The 17,375-nt window shown below is 37.9% G+C and overlaps 1 protein-coding gene and 1 long non-coding RNA gene across 2 annotated transcripts in view; both read left to right on the top strand.

Annotated features, from left to right (window-relative positions):
- LOC115572978 (uncharacterized) overlaps nt 1-17,375 on the top strand; it is a 29,053-nt gene that overhangs the window by 10,992 nt on the left and 686 nt on the right. Inside the window, exons 2-3 of the long non-coding RNA XR_003982193.1 lie at nt 4,116-4,298; nt 17,129-17,283. This is a non-coding gene — a long non-coding RNA (uncharacterized LOC115572978). The remainder of the gene's footprint in view (nt 1-4,115; nt 4,299-17,128; nt 17,284-17,375) is intronic.
- On the top strand, nt 5,022-10,236 carry plvapa (plasmalemma vesicle associated protein a). The gene is made up of 6 exons (XM_030403519.1): nt 5,022-5,650; nt 6,066-6,132; nt 6,273-6,988; nt 7,884-8,712; nt 9,384-9,441; nt 9,884-10,236. The coding sequence occupies exons 1-6, from the start codon at nt 5,255-5,257 to the stop codon at nt 9,915-9,917; spliced, it is 2,100 nt and encodes a 699-aa protein (XP_030259379.1). The 5' UTR covers nt 5,022-5,254; the 3' UTR covers nt 9,918-10,236.

The raw sequence follows: 17,375 nt of genomic DNA, 5'->3' as shown, positions 1-17,375 counted from the left end.
ATATGAATACCCCACTAGGTGGCACTGTTCCTTGACAATTAATACTGTGTGTGAATATTATGAATATTACATCGACACTGTCCTCTCCCTGAGCTTCTAGTCCAAACGCTGTATCATTACTATCTAATTTCTGCCTTTGCCATAACCTAACTTAGGCCAGTCTTGTTTGAAATAAAAAAAAAAGATTATTGGCCAGCTGAGTTTTACAGTAAACCATCTAACAGAGAGGGTAGATGCCAATTTCTTGTCTTAACAGGGTTTCTTGTTAGAATGCATATAGTGTTTGTGATTTCCATACATGTATGTGTATGTAACATTTTAAAACAGTATAATCAGTTTAAGTTGAAGCCCTTATAAGTTTATATTTAGCCATTATTTAGCCATGTGAGTCATCAATAGCTCTCTGTTTTTTTTATAGTTTCAAGTGAAAAAAAAAACTGTAACTGTGTGTATGAAACGTGTGTCTGTAGTGCCTGCAACCATCGTAAATTCTGAAAGTGTTACACAAACATCTTTTTCAGTTTTGTTCTATTGTTTGAAATCAGAACAATAATTTTACATTACACTTGATCTGTAAGAAAATGATTGGTATGTTAACGGATTTCTTAATGAAATTTAAATAAATTAAGATTCTCAGTGTACCAAGAAATGTTTGCCAAAGCAGTAGCATTTTTAATTTTAAGCCAACTCAAGCTGATCTCTTAGTGGTTCCTCAGTGGACGTTGGTAGGTGTATATTCTATTCAATTTCAAGAAAAAAGAGCATAATGGAGCGCAAGGAGTCATGTCTTTGTGTTTAATTGAAAACACACCGCAGTACCATCTTTTTGGCCTCCTCACACCACCTTGAGCAGTTTGAAAGACTGGTGAGAGAAATTTTACTGCTCAGGTGACTTTGCTAAAATAGTTGGTTTGATTTAGTTTTAAATGTAATTGGAGGAATGCGTGACGCCACATGCCTGAAGTGTTACAGTAACGTCAGGGACATGAAGTTCATCAACAAAGTGCTCCAAACCAGGGCAAGACAATCTCTACAGGGTACTTCAGCTGACAGGAAACCATTCCAGTAAACACTTCAGTGTGCATTGTGTCTAAGAGAACCTTTCATATCCTAAATACTGAAAACACAATAGAGCTGTGTTTCCTCACTACGTAACCCAGTGCAGGCTGTAAGCTCTGACAACCTGAGGCCTGTCTTAATACTGTATATTCTGTTAAAACTATAACCTCAGTTACACCTTCAGTATCTGGGTGGGTGGTGTGTGGGACTGCTACAGCTTTGGCTCATTCAGCCATTAGGTGCTGCCAACCTAAAGTGTTTTACACCCACATGTGCAGCTTTTAATAATAGTAAAGGAGATAAACAGTATATGGGTAGCTTGGATAATTTGAAAGATGCCTTACTTTAATTCTTCTCTCCCCCCCCAAAAAAAAAACACTTGGTCAGACAAAGAGTCTTAAAATTGTATTTGAAGAGGCTTGATGGTATTTTTGATAGGAAGATAAGATCTCATTGTTGCCGCGTCGTGTTCATTCTTGATCATTTTATTAACTCTCCTTTTAAAGAGGTAACCTTTCAGGGTGTCTAACTTTGGGTAGATGCAAGAGGTGTTTTTTTCACAATGCATCCATCGGAGAGATGTCTGACTATGTTGCAACATGTGAAGATGAATCATAAATAAGATTATTTTTAAACTCTGGTTCAAGCAGTTTTATAGTCTTGGATGAGAACATGCCTTTCATTATTATTTATTGATTCTATTGTATACTGTTGTATACTGTGTTGTGCTTGGTATGTATTTTTGGGTAACACTCTCATGGTGTTTATTAGGCAACATATGTGATATTTCTTTGAAATTAGACCAAAATTACCCCATTTATTACATCAAAACATACTGAAAGAGACCCCAATATTTATTAATAATAATAATTAGCAATTTTCCAATAACCATTTAATAAAAAGCTGGTAATTTCTTTAATACACTTCCAGGGAACTCCTGAAGGGTAACCTCTGCTGAACATGCCATTTTTAATTTCCAGGGCTGTAATTTTCAAAAGGAGCAAACAAGTAACTTGAACAGAAGCTACTGACATCACAATGGTATTATCAGCAGAATTAAGCAGAAACCACTTTCCTGGAAATGTAATAAAGAAATGACCACCTGTTTATTAAATGCTTAATGGACAATTGAAGATATAATATCTGGAAAGATATTTCGTGTTTGATATCGTGAATTTTTCAGATGCAATTTTATCACATACAAAACTGTATTTACGTTTCCTTTAACTGAGATGGCTCCACATATTTCATGGGGCAAATATACAAAAATCTCAGCAGATTAAACCAAATCTATCTGCATGGCTAACCACCACAACAAGCAAGTTTAAGAAAATATATCGGTTGATTGAGCCATTAATGTAGTTTCGAAGCAAACTATTGTTTAACTGTTTGAGCTTTCACTTGTTGAAGCGCACACAGTAGCTTCCTTCTCAAAGAGCAGGAGATCACAGATTGCATTACAGTGCTGCCACCCTTTACACAGGATACACCGTTTCTATACTGGATGTATCCGGTCCAGACACACACACCATTAAACCTTTAACCGCACTGCCTCTTGTTTTGGGAAGTTGCTCAATGTGTAAGACAGGCAATTACTGTGTTGTGCAAGTGTACGATGAATATATTGATACTCTTTCCAACAGGCTGTGGATGTGAAGCGACAGCTACCAGCTGAATTGTTATGCAGAAACATTTAAACACTCAGCCTGTGGAAGCCCAATATGTCTTTACACTTTGAAACAAGTCTGAATTTGTACTTTCTTTAAAAAAATAAATAACCAATAACAATATTATAATGTCACTATAGTTAAACTATTTAGGAAACATACTTAGCAGATGATACCACTGTCATTTATGTCTTGTAATTCAGAAGCTATAACTAATAGCTGGTTAGCGAAGCATAGCATAAAGATTTAAAACAGGAAGCAGCTATCCTGGAGTATTTTTGCTTTGCATTTTACACTTTGGTGTATTTCGTTAGATATTGACAGGCAAGCTGTTTCCCCCTGTTTCCAGTCTTTATAGTCAGCTAAGCTCTCGACTGTAACTTATTTGTAGTGTACAGAAATGAAAGTGGTATCAATCTTCCCATGTAGGCATGATCAACAAAAGAGCAAATCGATTATGTCCCACTATTCCTTGAACTGGCGATAGACTTGTTTATGTGTTTGTTTTTAACATTACATGTTTAGGTAAATATTGATTGCATGTTTAGGCTATAGAATAACTCCAAAGGTTTTTGGATTGGATTCCAATAAACTTTAATTTTGCCATGACATCTTGTATGATCCAGACAGGCCTTGCACAATTTATGTCTGGTTTCATCTTTACATTATAGCCAGAATAAATTTAAAAACTCACATTTTGTTGTGTTACCAAAGGAAAATGGAAACAATCCAGATGTCTTTGCGGCACCAGCAATGAATACACTTTAAAATTTGGGGCGCTAAAGGCCAATTATGCAGGGGATAACTGAGCCTCTGTGTAAATATCTGATGGTCAACTGCTGGTAAAACTGTGCATTGAAGCTTTTGTGCTACACTTACCTGTGAAAATGTGATTTGTAAATTCATGCGTACAGTGAAGGTCTTTTACAGAACTCCTTTGTAACGGATACAGAGCATTACTAAGATGTATAAATTATATAACACCCTTTCTTGCTGTTCGAATAGTGCTGCATCAGCCTGGTTGGCAACACCCCTTGAATGGAATGGATCCAAAATATAAACACATCCAAATAAAGCCCCCGTCCATACCCGGTGTTTAGAAATGAAAATAAAAAGAACCCACTTCAACCTCAGTTGAATACTATGACTGTTTATATTTTGTATTTGTCTGATATCCTGCGTTTGTTGGTGTCTTTTATCTCAGATCTTGCCCTAAAACTTTCTGTAGTTCTGGCCATCAACAGTTCCTCTATGAATTACTGCTTCCTGTCAATATGAGGCCTGGCACGCCAAACAATGGCTGGCAGGAAAAAGTTGTGACTGTTACTGTCAGGCTCTTGTATTTCTTCCTTAAATTGAGTCTTTGTGTGTGTGTGTGTCCCCTTTGAGACAGGGGGCTTCATACCCACGTCATCATATTGGACTGAGACTCGAGGCATCAAAGGGGCACTGAACAAAAACGTCAGAGGAGCGACATGAGCCATTGTCCTCCTGGCATGTGGCGCACCGGACAACACTGCTCATGATCCCATAAAAATGTTTTTTGGCACGTTTATGAAGAAGCTGCAGACAGTAAGTCCAGTTAGGTTTTTACGGTCTGCAGGTTTTCCCAGTGGATCACAGAAAGTCACCAAGTTGAGATTTTTCTATATTCCATTCCTGTTTTAATAGTAATAGTTAATTTGATTTATATAACACTTTACTTAACATTGTTACAAGGTGCTTTAAAAAGAAAAGAAACAGACAAGGCAGATAAAATAAGACTGAAATAAATAAGATAAGATAAGTAGAAATACAAATCTATTTGAATAATAAAACATTTTAAAAAAGTAAAGAGATTCCAGTTTCTTGAATATAAATATTTTCTGGTTTCTTTATTTTTGTAGAACAGTAAACTAAATATCTTTGGGTTGCGGACAAAACAAAACATTTGAGGATGTTATCTTGGGCTTTGGAAAACAGAGATCAACATTGTTTAATATTTTCTGACATTTATTAAAACTAACAATTCATCAGTTATTCAAGATTGTAATCAACAGACTAATTGACAATCAAAAACATAATTACATCCAGCTATATTCAACACTAAATGGTCATGAGATTAGATTTTGTGGTGACGGATTACCAGCAGTTAAAAGTCTTATTTATCTGAAGTGTGTTGATAACCTCTGCATAGGGAGGGGCCACCAACGGAGCGGAGAGATAGCCTTTAGTGGGAGGGGACTGAGGTCTGGGGACTTCCCATCATGTGAAGTGTGTGGCTAGAGGAGTTTATAAATTCCTCACCATGTTTACACCTCTGCCACAATCCGATAAATTCTCATGCTATCAACACACGCCCATGATTGGAGTTCATTGGGGTTTGTTGGAAATATTTTTTTAAAAGAGTTACAAGAGATGGACTAAGAAACCAGCTGACTGCTCTGAGATAATATAGCATAGTCTTATTGTTCGCTCATCATAACCTTCAAGCCTTGGACTGTACTACATACCGTTTCTCTCTCACCATCCTCTGGCCAGCAGCACCAATGTACAGCAGCGGCTATTCCCAGGTCTCCAAGTACAGCCCACAGGCCCAAAAGAAGATGCAGTACCGCTCAAAGGGCAAGAGCTGTGGCTACTATATGCGCATCGTCTTCTTCTTCTCCTCGCTCATTCAGTCTCTTATCATAGTCAGCCTGGTGCTCTTTCTGATCTATGGCAAGAAGCAGGACTCTGCGTCCACGTCTCGCATCCTGGACCTGGAGGAGAGCTTCAGCCGACTTTCCATCGAGAATGTCGCCTTGAGGCACCAGAGGAAGAATCTGACTACCTTACTCAACTCCACTCTGACTGAAAAGGCCCGTAATGACTGGGACCTGGTCAGGTTGCGCCACTTCTCCAACATCTCAATGGCTGTGATCCAAGAACTCGACAAGAAGCTGGTAATAAACTGCACCTTTTGGTTATATCTAACATGCAGGTTTTTCATGTTCTGCTGTTTCTTTAAGTAAAGTTGTAAATGAAAGGATAATACCACCTGTCAGTACACCTTCAATGTTTCTGTCAAATTGAGCCTCAGCAATTAAAAAGTTGTTCTTACGTTAGAACTTAGATGGTTTCATACTGTTTTTAAATGCTGAGTAGATTTCACTAGCGATATCTGTTTAATGTTGAATAGGATTGTATAATGTAGTTCATAAATATTATTTTATAGCTTTTAGAACAAAAAGAAACAAATTATTATTTATTTAATTTTGATTATGAATCTATTATGTTTTTTTTGGTCTGCATTTCACAACTCATCAAGAAAAACTTGCTAAAGCACCAATGGCTTTTCTTTCTATAAAATAATCACAGCAACAGTGCAATAGGGAGCTGTTCCTTTGCAAGGGCACACCAACTACAACTGACAGATGCACACGAAGTAAGTATGACATGTCTTCAGTGCAAACAAAAAAAAATCAAATTAATCAATAACACTTTTGAGTTCTCCCTAATCCTCATCTGCATGTTTTAGAGAAAGATATATTTACCTATTTCTTTATCTTTGTCATTATCATTTAGTTCTACCAGGTCCTATCGACTGTGGGAGGTTTAGCGATCAGCAGAGGGCCAAGCTTGAGCTTGTGGAGTCCAATTTCACACAAACAGTACAGAGGATGAGGATGGAATTGGACCAGACTGCCAAAGAAAGGGACAACCTTAACTTGGAGGCTATCCGTCTGAGGAGGGACAAATCCACACATGAGAAGGAGGTGCAGATCTATAGACAAAGATGCAAAGAAGACTTTGTCCAGTCCCTGAGTGGTGTTTCCAACGTTACCACAACTTTCCTAGAGAAGATCGATTCCCTCTTCTCGTCACACAACCGCTTCCAGCTCACCTGTCCAAAACAGAGCGAACACCTGGAGCAGATCCGCACCAATTGCAGCAGCCTTTCTAGAGAGGTGGAGGACAGGTTCCAGCGTTACCTGAACAGCGTGGCTGATCAGGTATCACGCATCCAGGGTGAGAACAGCCGCTTGAAGGCAGAGAACTGGCGGCTGTCTGAAGACTACCGCTGGTGCAGCCAGAACCGCACGGACTTGATCAAGGACAACAAAAAGAACTTAGAAAAGCTTCAGTCGAAACATGACGAGGACAAGGAGAGACTCCTGATGGACAAGATGAGGCTAAATGGAGACATACAAGTCCTGGAAAACAACGTCAACTATAAGAATAAAGAGATCGAACACATTCGAGAGCAACTCAAGCAGCTTAATATGACCTGTATGGCCAAGGTAAGAAAACAAGGGCCATGATTGGTTATATGAAATGTTAACAGCTTGGAAGGGCCGAAGCAGCAGTAAGACCTGTAGTGGCAACGCGCTGGTCTTCATGAGTTCTTCTGCTTACAAGCTGTGAATCAAAGTTACACCCGGATTACTCAATATTTCAATTTGACTAAATTATAATTTTTAAATGAGACCTGCTGTACCAAGAACAATCTTGTAAAACCATCTGAACAATTTTCATTTTTCTTCTTAAAAAAGCTGTTTGGCAGTTAGGGCAGTTTAAAAGGTAAGTGTTGAACACTGTGACTGAATCCTGGTGGATATTCTCTTATATCATAATGTCATATTAGTTGATACAAGTTACCGTACATTGTGTAACCATTTCATTTAACTACAAAATTCCTTTATAGGTCACCATCTGCATATAATTGTGCAGCAAATTACAGAATTTTGCGCTCTGATTTTACTTTTGTTGTCAGTAGTACTCTCCTTATCCACAGTGTCACAAGGCATATTTGCTTATATAACACCTGTAAGAAAACTCAAACACTAACAAAGCCCTCATTCTAGTGCTTTGAGATCTTGAGGCCTTACATGAGATGAATGAGATCAAAGCAGCCTGACAGGTTATTGGAAATGACCCAGGGGTAAGAGCAGGGAAATTGTCTCTCAGTAAAGTACAAGAGGGCGGAGCAGTGAGAACTGAATAAATGTTTCTTCCAGTTGTTATGTTAAGTGTCTGTTAAGTTTTTGAGAGATCAGGGGTTTGTAGCTGCAAACAGAAACTATGATATAAAGTATTCCGTTAATTCAACATGGTTCAGTTTCATCAACGTTAATAAAATCAATATGTAAAAAGTAAAAATGTATCCACAATAACATTGCCCTCATTTGATTTCAGGCAGGGCTGGGTGGATATCCAGGAGGCTCAACCTCTCAGGGAAGCCCAAGTCAAAGTGGATGGGGCTCATTTGGTGGTGGTGGATCCAGCTCTTCCTCATCCAGCTCTTCAAATGGGGGTCAGCCTAGTAGGACAGGTTTAGTTCCGAGCTTTGGCTCAGCTGGGACGGGTTTAGGGTCATCTTTATTTCAGTCTAGGTCAAGTAGCTCCACGGGGTCGGGGTTGAATAAGCTAGGATCAACTGGGACAGGCTCTTCAAGTTCATCCATCTTTTCATCTGGGTCAAGTAGCTCCACTGGGTCGGGATTGAATAAGCTAGGATCAACTGGGACAGGCTCTTCAAGCTCATCTATCTTTTCACCTGGCTCAAGTAGCTCCAGTGGGTCAGCATTTAATAGGGGGACAGGCTCTTCAAGCTCATCCATCTTTTCATCTGGGTCGAGTAGCTCCACTGGATCAGGACTGAATAAGATAGGATCAACTGGGGGTGGTACCTCAAACTTAGGCTCAACAGGGTTGAATCCAAGTCTTAGCTCAACTGGAAGAAGCTCATCAGCCATTGGGTCGTCCTCTGGGTCTACTGGTTCAAGCTTTGGCTCAAGCTTAAATAAGCCAACGACAAATGTGAAAAGCTCTTCAGGCCTTGGCTTATCCTCTGGGTCCACTGGATCCATGAGTAAGAGTGGGTCAAGCGGCTCTGCATTCTCTTGGCTTGGGTTAGGAAACAGTAATTCTGGACAAAGTAAGACAGGAAGTGGGACAGGGAAAGGAACATCAACTGGATCGGCCACTGGTACAGGAAGGACGAGTGGGCTGGTTGGGGGCTCAGGTAAGGAAAAGAGTTGCAGTTGTGTGTCTGTAGTTCATCATTTGAATTCTGGGGAATTTTATAAAGCATAGTTCACCCAGTTTACAAATTAATATTGTCTCACATACCTTGTATCTGAGCAGATAGTTTTGGTTTTATTTGTCTAGTTTCTGACCCCACCACAGTATGATAGAGGTGATTCGAAATATATATGTGGTGTTCAAGGCATAATAACTAGGAAAATAACTTATTTGGTTCAAACATCTCTTTCCAGAAACTGTATTTTTTCCATTCAATTAGATTCATTCCCATTCTCAGGTATGACGAACATGTCAAAACCTGGGAAAAAACAACCAAAGCTATCGACATGGATAGAGAGTTATTTTTATTTTGGTGAAGGTTAAAGACACTTCACAAGTACTTCAACATATATGCATATATAAGTACAGTACTGTTCACACAGCACATATTACATACAAGCATCCATTTGTATTAAAAGTATGTAATTAATTCCAAACTCTAATATGATAACAACAAGCTTTGAATAAATGACTCTGATGTTTGTAGCATTTGTCGAACCTCACTGGAAATGCTATCTTTTAGCATATGTACTGAGAAGCCTAAAAGCAGCTCATTTGAGTTTATCATAGATGAATAGTAACAAATTACGTCTTCTTATTTTTAACCAACAGTCAGCATTGCCCAGCATCTTCAGGATCTTCAACACCTCATCAACCCAGCTGGCCCAGAGTGAGTATCAAGGCAACTGTAGAAATGTTAGTGTTAACGTTGACAGCACAAAAGGCAATATTTTGTATCTCTGTTTTTGTCAATAAATCCCATGAAAAATGGGCAGTTGTCCCTTACTCAATACTTTGATGTCAACACATCAAGATCATGACGTGAATATTTAATAACAAAGGTAAATGGTTGTTTTATTTGGGGACTATTTTCAGCCACGGAGTTATACATCTTTTGGGCTTTGATTAATATTTACAGCAGCCCAGTTAAAAATGGGCAACAGTGCCTATATTCATTGGTTTAGGTTTTTATTTATGGGAATTGTTGACAATAAAATAAATATAGAATATCAACAGAAATCTAAATAAATAAATAAACATACTAAAAATGCTTTTCTTTCTTTCTTTCTTTCTTTCTTTTTTTCTTTCTCTCTTTTCCTTCCTTTCTCCAGGGAAAAACAAGATCTCTCCAGAATGCTAGGTTAGTTAATCTGATGAAAAAAACAAAACTCAAAAAGGGATGTGTCCATTGCATCTATTACGCACAGCTAAATGCAAGCTTCTCATATGGAGTTCACATGTTGTATATCATTAGAAATGTATCATATATTATACACTGTGCCTGTTTATACTTTGGTATGCATTTAGGAAAGTATTTTGAATAACCTTTGCATTTTTGATTGTAAAATGTGAAGTTTGTGTGTTCATGATTTGTACCCACACAGTATGCAACTTAGCATGAAAAGCACATGTTGTTTTTTATCATTTTAAACACAGAAAAAATAAAAGCTTTGTTTAAACCTAAGCACATCAGCTGTGCCTGTCTCTTCTTTATAAACAAAGCTATTTAAGATAATACCCTATGCAGACCCGGAAATAACAGTTTGTCCCTGCATGCGTCACCTATTGTGTGGCTAATTATCTATAAATGACTCCCCAGCCCCTCCTGTGATGTTCAGGCCAGATTTACTGGCAACGCAATTTAATCCCTCGAGCATGTTTATGTTTACCTGCCAACCTGTCAGCAGGCCGGCAGAGGCTGATGGGAGGAACCTTTGAAAACTCTCTTGTACACATGGTGTAGTTAAGAACAATGTCCCATCACTTAACAGAAAAGAACACGGATATCCATAGCCTAAATAAACCCTTATATATGTAACGCATGACAGGGGAAAACTGAAAAGATGGGTCTTGATTTGGTGTCTGATGAGTGTTTTGACCTTTCCCAACATAAGCCTAACCACAGCATAAGCGGCCAGATTTTTACCTTTAATTTTTGGTTATATGTAAAACAAATAGAAATAAATATAGAAAGCATATAAACAGGGTTGTTTGTGTGTAGAAATTAAATATCCCGTTTAAACATTTGTCATATGAAGGGCGCTTTCCTTAAATGTTTTCCTTGCACGTTATTGACAGCGAGTATAAATCTATCTCACTTAAAATGTATTTAATTTTTACAACATTACCATAGAGTCAAAATGGAGCAGCAACACAAACAAACTGTCATGAGAACAGACAAACATCCTATTCATTGGACTTTGAGAGGATGGGAACGGATGGTTAATTCAAGAACCAAAAGTGTGTTGGCGCCAATTAATAAATACAGTACTTGAGCAAAGGGAGACCTCTTTCCCGTCTAAAGGATATCCTTTGTTTAACGTCAAGTGTTTTTCCACATTTTGGCAGGGTGGCTCAATGACGATATTAAAGGTCAACTGGTTGACTGCTTTTGGGAGTCTCTTTATCATACCGACTGAGACATGGGACGTGTTGAAACTACTTCACTGGAAAGTCATTGTGATGATGTGCAAATATGTTTCCTGTCGACTCAGTGCATTTTTCCTGTCGACTCATTTCATTTCTCTATTTCCCTTACACAAATGATACAATTGACCATTGCTCCAATTGACTCAGTGAACAACATAATAAGGACGTATAATTTCATTATCATTTGACTTCAACAGGGTTTGAACATAAACTGTTGAGAGGAAAGGGGACATTAACTGATGCACTTTCCCTCTTTATATTAACTTAGTACATGACAAAATAAATAGGTTCAGAAAAACATAACAAAGACCTAAAATTAAAACGTGTATCTAATTAAACAGTACTGCCAACCTAAAAAGAAAATAATTTGAAATAATCATCTGATGGTTAACAAGACATTTTTGATAAGATTTTTTTTAAAACTTCAGGTTCTATCTCAGCTCACAAAAGAGGATGTCTGACATGTATCTCAACACATTTGGCTTGAAAAATCATTGACATGACCATTTTGTACTGTCATGAACAATAACCTTTCCACACTAATAATGTATATTTTTTAATTTTCATTTTGCAATTCTAGAATAACTTTTTTTTTATTAAAAAAGTCACACCAACATAGGATAATATGCTTTGAGTTTGATGTGAACATTATTTTGTTAGTCTATACATACTTGTCTTTATATTTCAAGTGGGTAATTGATTTAGGCCACATTTGGTCAAGTGTTTTCCACAGATTATTAAACTAGCTGATCTTTGGAGATCTTGACCCTCAGCACTGTAGACAGCCCAGGGGCTGCTGACACAGGGTTGGGGCCATTGTGTCGCAGCCTGCCGGGCCAGCTCCCTCCCCCTCCTGATTCAGGAAAGGGACCGGGACCATATGATTACGACCTCCTTCCTCACCTGGGGTTGCAGGACTGTGACCTCTTTTGTCTGTGGCTGCTAATGTTCCCCCTTTACTGTGACTTTTAATTGCATTTCCTATCTGCCTGGCCTCCCTTAGTCCCATGGCAGTCCAGGCTGGTAAAGACATCAGGGGGCAAAACCCTTTCTCTTGTGCAGATAGTTTAAGGGGGGAGTGAGCTATGCACTGGAAACAGCTGGGAGGGAAAATGTACCTTAGAATTGACTTCCTTAAGCACAGCCATGACTTTCACCTTGACCTCTCCTTCCATGAGTTCTGGAAAGAAAAACATGGGGCAGTTTATTTGTTTAAGGATGGGATGTGTTTGACTTCATGTAACCTGTGAGCAGCTAGACCTAATGTAGCCTCAGTTTTATAGACAAGCATGCAGTCCTAAAGTTTTGCACGTGATGTCAACATAACAAAACACAGCTGGTGCAACTTCTTCTTCTTAGGGTTATCACCACAAACAGCCCAGTAACTCAGAGTTGGAGTTGGAGTTTTTCTTCAGCTTGGATTGGCGTGAAACTGCTGTTTTTTAAAAAAAGGCCTTAAATGATAACAACTGAGTTATAAAATCTCTAATTCAGTGATAATAAGGTACAAGCTGGGAGCAGGGAGAGGTTAACTACAATGAACATCCCATCACTGAGCTTTAAATTACGTCATTTGCGCTGCTTACGACTGTTGGAAGCCAAAGGTTTTGCTGTAGAAAAAACAGATTATATAATCTGAATCATAATTCTGTTTGCTATTGATTTGGGGCCTAGCATTGGCCCTACAAAGTGTTTATGTGCTCCTAGTCAGATACTTCTCCTTGACTAATGGGTATCATAGTGTTCAGAGACATCCAACACGCCCAAATGATGGACCAGAAAAGATTTTTCACAAAAAAAGCTATAATAATGGAAACAGGTGGGCCAAATGTAAACTTAAATGATTACATTACTTTCTCTTTGTTTTTATTAAGCAAAATTAAGCATATTGTGCTGAATCGTAGGCAACTAGACGTTTTTAAGTTTCTCTCAACATCTGAAGTGGAAAAAGTAATTCCCTGAGGCCAAACAGCTTGGCTAGAGAAGACAGATGGTTTAAAAGAGGAGTAAAAGAATCCATATATGTCAAACTGGAATGACTTACTTTGAACAGAGGTGGTGGCATTCGATACTTATCACCCACCTACAATGCAGCACTGAGTTCCCCTAGCCCTCGCAACCCACATGAAGGACTGTTGGGTCAACGACCCACAAGTGGCCCTAAGGAATGTGACACTCAGAACTCACACATGTCCTTAGGGACTCTGTAAGGACACTCCCACACAGTTTAAAAGCCTACAACTCCCCTCCAGTTAGTTAGAGCTGACGAAGCCTCAGTGAGAGGTGAAACGTCTTCAAGAAACTGAAACACATCCAGTTGCCTATGATACAGCATCTAGAAAACAGAAATGTGAATAAAGAATGAGAAAGTCACTCGATCAGCCACCCTCACACTTAGTAACAAACTCTACTTTGCCATTTTTCTTTCATGTTCCACAGCTCAGTGGGATTTCAAATATTTCATTGCATGTGTAGAATGCTTTCACCTAAACTGAATGACTGTACTTCTATGACTGTAAAAACTATAATAAGTTCATATTAAAGCTGAGTTTAAATATGTCCTTAAAACATCAGTCCTATTCTAGTGTAACCAGCAATGCTACCTACTCTGATTATGTTGAAAGGCACAGCAGTGATTTGGGCTAAATGCTAACATCCGCTTTCAAACATTCTCACAAGAACAATACAATACAAACCAGATTTCATTAAGTTTGTGGAAGCTAAAACTGATTATTATTTTGAGTTTAATACAGATCAAACTAGTGCAAGTATAAGATGGGAGGCTTTCAAACCCTATATCAGAGGAGAGATTATTAGTTATACAACCTCGACAGGGAAAAAAGACAAAATAGAAATGGAATCTTTGGAAAAACAAATAAAATCATTGGAAATTGATATAAATGAAAGTGATAATCCAACAAAACAAAGAGATCTGTTGCTCTTGAGAGCTAAATATAACAAACTCTCTGCTGATAAGGCAGCCAAACCTTAATGTGGCTGAAGCAAAAATTATTACGATCAAGGCGAAAAAGCTAGGAAACTTTTGGCATGGAGAATTTAAAAAATACGGTCTGAAAGAGCGATTAACAACATAACGACTTCCTTTGGAAATCTGACGGCTGATCCATTAGAAATAAACAGTAGATTTAGAGAAATGTATTAACATTTATACAAATTGGAAAGCCCTGTACCTTCTGGAGAACAGGACACATTTCTTGATCATTTGCAATTTCAAACTTTGACAGATGAGGTCAAAAAGGAATTAGATAATGATTTAACAACTGGAAGAGATATCCCAGTCTATTCAAAATATAAATAGCGGTAAAGCGCCAGGGCCTGATGGCTTACCAATTGAATTTTACAAAACATTTAAAGAAAAATTACTGGTCCCCCTTTAAATATGTATAAAGAATCCTATCAAAATGGAACTCTTCCAACCACTTGGAGGTTGGCAATGATAACCAGTATTGGGAAAGTTCACTTTCTACATGAACTAGTTCAAAGTTTAGTTCACAAACTTTAAAATGAACTAGTTCAGTTCATAGTTCATAATTAAAAATTTTGAACTAAGTTCACAGTTCCAAAAATGAACTAGTTCATGGTTCTTTTTTTTTTCAATATGTTGATGCGAGCTATCATTTTTCATATTATTGCCACAGCCCATATAGAACCACAGACGCTATTATTTTATCAGTTTTAACACTGAAACTGCAGCTCTTCCACAATATTCTGCAAAACCAGGTTGTCCAGCCGCGGCTGGGAGATGGAGATGGCTCGCCGTTGCCGTGTCTTTTGATTTTTTATTCACTTGCACATACCTTGAAAACTCGCTAGGTGCTTTAGTTCAATGTGCTGTTTCAGGTTTGTGGGACAGGATAGAGTACAAATAAAAAATGTAAAAATAAAATAATACATAAATAAGTAAATAAATAATAAAAAAAAATAAAAAATAAAATAATAAATAAATAGATAGTTCAGACAGTGGCTCCAGGGAAAATCTTTTCATTATGACTCAATAAGGTATTACTTTTTTGTTATTTAACAGAGAAAAAACTAGATGTACCTTCAAAACAGGTGTGGGTGAAGGTTATGGCATCTTGTATTTTAATGGAGAAGCTGACTTACATAACAAGGGGAAAGGCGGAAGAATTTAAAGCAGTGTGGAAACCTCCAATAGAATTTCTTAGCCGTCAAGGTGCACAGTGACTTTGAAATTAGTCTGTTGCTGAGTGTGTCTATATTTAGTTATGTCTAAAAGTCATTTTTTTAATGTGTTTTTGTTTGTTTGTTTTAATTTTTGTCAAATATTTTTATTTTATTTTATGTCTAGTTCAAGTATTGTCATTGTTTTATTCAGTGTCTGTTTGTTAGTTAAATATGTAAAATTAATAAAAATATTGTTGAAAAAAAAATGTGTCAATATAAAATTCAATAATAAAAGTGTTGGATGAATTAAACAGTAATTATGACCTGATGATTACACTGAATTGAAAAGTCAGGGGATAAATTCTAATAAACATATATCTCTTTTTTTTTTTTATTAATACAGGTGCAAATCAACATTACAGACATACATATACCAAGAAATAGATCACTGAAACAAAGAAAAAAAAAAAAACATATGTCTCTTGACACTGAAAAAAAACAATAATGAAGAGGCTTTCTTGAGGGTCAAATGACTTATTCCTCAAGTGTCAATTGCTGTTGTCATGAGCTGAGCTGCAGTGAGCCCAGATCAGCTGCAACAGTGTCCTATTTATCTGTGTCATTGATTATCCATCACATACTGAAAGCCTCACTGCTGCTACACTACAGGCAGGGATCCGACGATTACTGATCATCCAGTCAGAAAGAGTTACAAAGCCACTGCAGTTATTTGGTTTCAATCCCTCACTGTCACTGAGAGACCAGTAATGGCACAAAGCTGTACAACAATTTCTCTTCTTGATCATCAGCAGATTTAAACTCATGTGCTGCTAAACTAATAAGGCTAAGTTTAGGTGATGGGTGAAGCGGGCTCTGCAGGATGACTCTCTGACCCTGTCATACCCAGGGATGACAAAAGATTTGCTTGTGATGAATAAAAAAACACAACTTTGAGTGGGACCAAAAGTTATCGTTTCCTGGCAGTTACCATATTGTTTTGAGGTTATCAGTTATTTCTATATTAGTATAACAGGAATTAAAGCCAAGAGAAGTGAGCTGTCTGGAACATCTGCAGCTCATTTCAAATGGCAGTCTTTTTGGAGGGTTCTTTTAAGAAGGCAGTCCGACTCTTGCAGTTTTAGGTATAAACAACAATAACAACAAGTCTTTTACAGAGGCAGGGCTGGAAAGTCCAGTGATTTGGAATACATGAAATGCCTGTTTAGATTAATGAAAGCTAGAACATTGACCTTTAACCTCAAACCTTTCTGTGCCTCCTCTGCTCCTGTTTTGTGCGTCATCGGTTCCTGATAACTCCCTTTTTTCCTGTTTTGATTGTTTTAGTGGAGTCTCCCATCATTTGAATCAAGGCTGTCACAGACTGTTAAGCCACCCAAGACTAAATTTTGGCAGCCTGGCGCTTCCCTGGTGGCTTTTAGCTTTAAACTATCCACTGCCTCCATCTAGTGTCCATTGCAGTGTACTGTCATGCAGGACTCGGAGGAAAGTTAATCTGTCATGAATGTGTAATTGAGATTATTTTTACAGGTCTAAAGGGAACAGTAATTTACAAATCATAAAGTTAAACTCAGCCTTAATATTTTATAGAAAAGCTAAATTTATTGTATCAACATATAATTTGCTGCTGTAAAATGTATCATAATTCAGAAGCGATAGAAGCTTTCTAATTTAGGGAAGGATTTTGTTTAAACCAAACAGCATATTTACTCAGCAGGCATTATACTGATCGATCTGATTACCTTATTCTTCTCTCAAACCAGAGCTCACATTTGAACCCAGTCTGCAGTCAGAGTCCAGTCCAGTCCACCAGCAGACAGGGCTTAGGGAGAATTTTACCATGTGTTGACATGACAGAGAGAACCTGTGACAGGCAGGAGGACTGAGGAGCCTCAGTGTGGCAGCTCTAACAGAACGTGTGAGTGAATAATTGATCCCAAGAAATCAAATTAGTATCGCTCTGGCCCTGTTGAGTAGATGTTTCCCACACCAGAGTTTTTATTCATATTG

Source organism: Sparus aurata, chromosome 21 (assembly GCF_900880675.1).
Source record: "Sparus aurata chromosome 21, fSpaAur1.1, whole genome shotgun sequence".
In the NCBI taxonomy this organism is placed as follows: Eukaryota; Metazoa; Chordata; class Actinopteri; order Spariformes; family Sparidae; genus Sparus; species Sparus aurata.
This window is presented reverse-complemented; position numbering and strand designations above follow the sequence as displayed.

Excerpts from the sequence above, each read along its gene's own strand:
- plvapa (XM_030403519.1), top strand. The coding sequence starts at position 5,255 with ATGTACAGCAGCGGCTATTCCCAGGTCTCCAAGTACAGCCCACAGGCC. Across the intron at positions 6,133-6,272 it reads AACTGACAGATGCACACGAA|TTCTACCAGGTCCTATCGAC; the intron begins GTAAGTATGACA and ends ATTATCATTTAG. Across the intron at positions 9,442-9,883 it reads ATCAACCCAGCTGGCCCAGA|GGAAAAACAAGATCTCTCCA; the intron begins GTGAGTATCAAG and ends TCCTTTCTCCAG.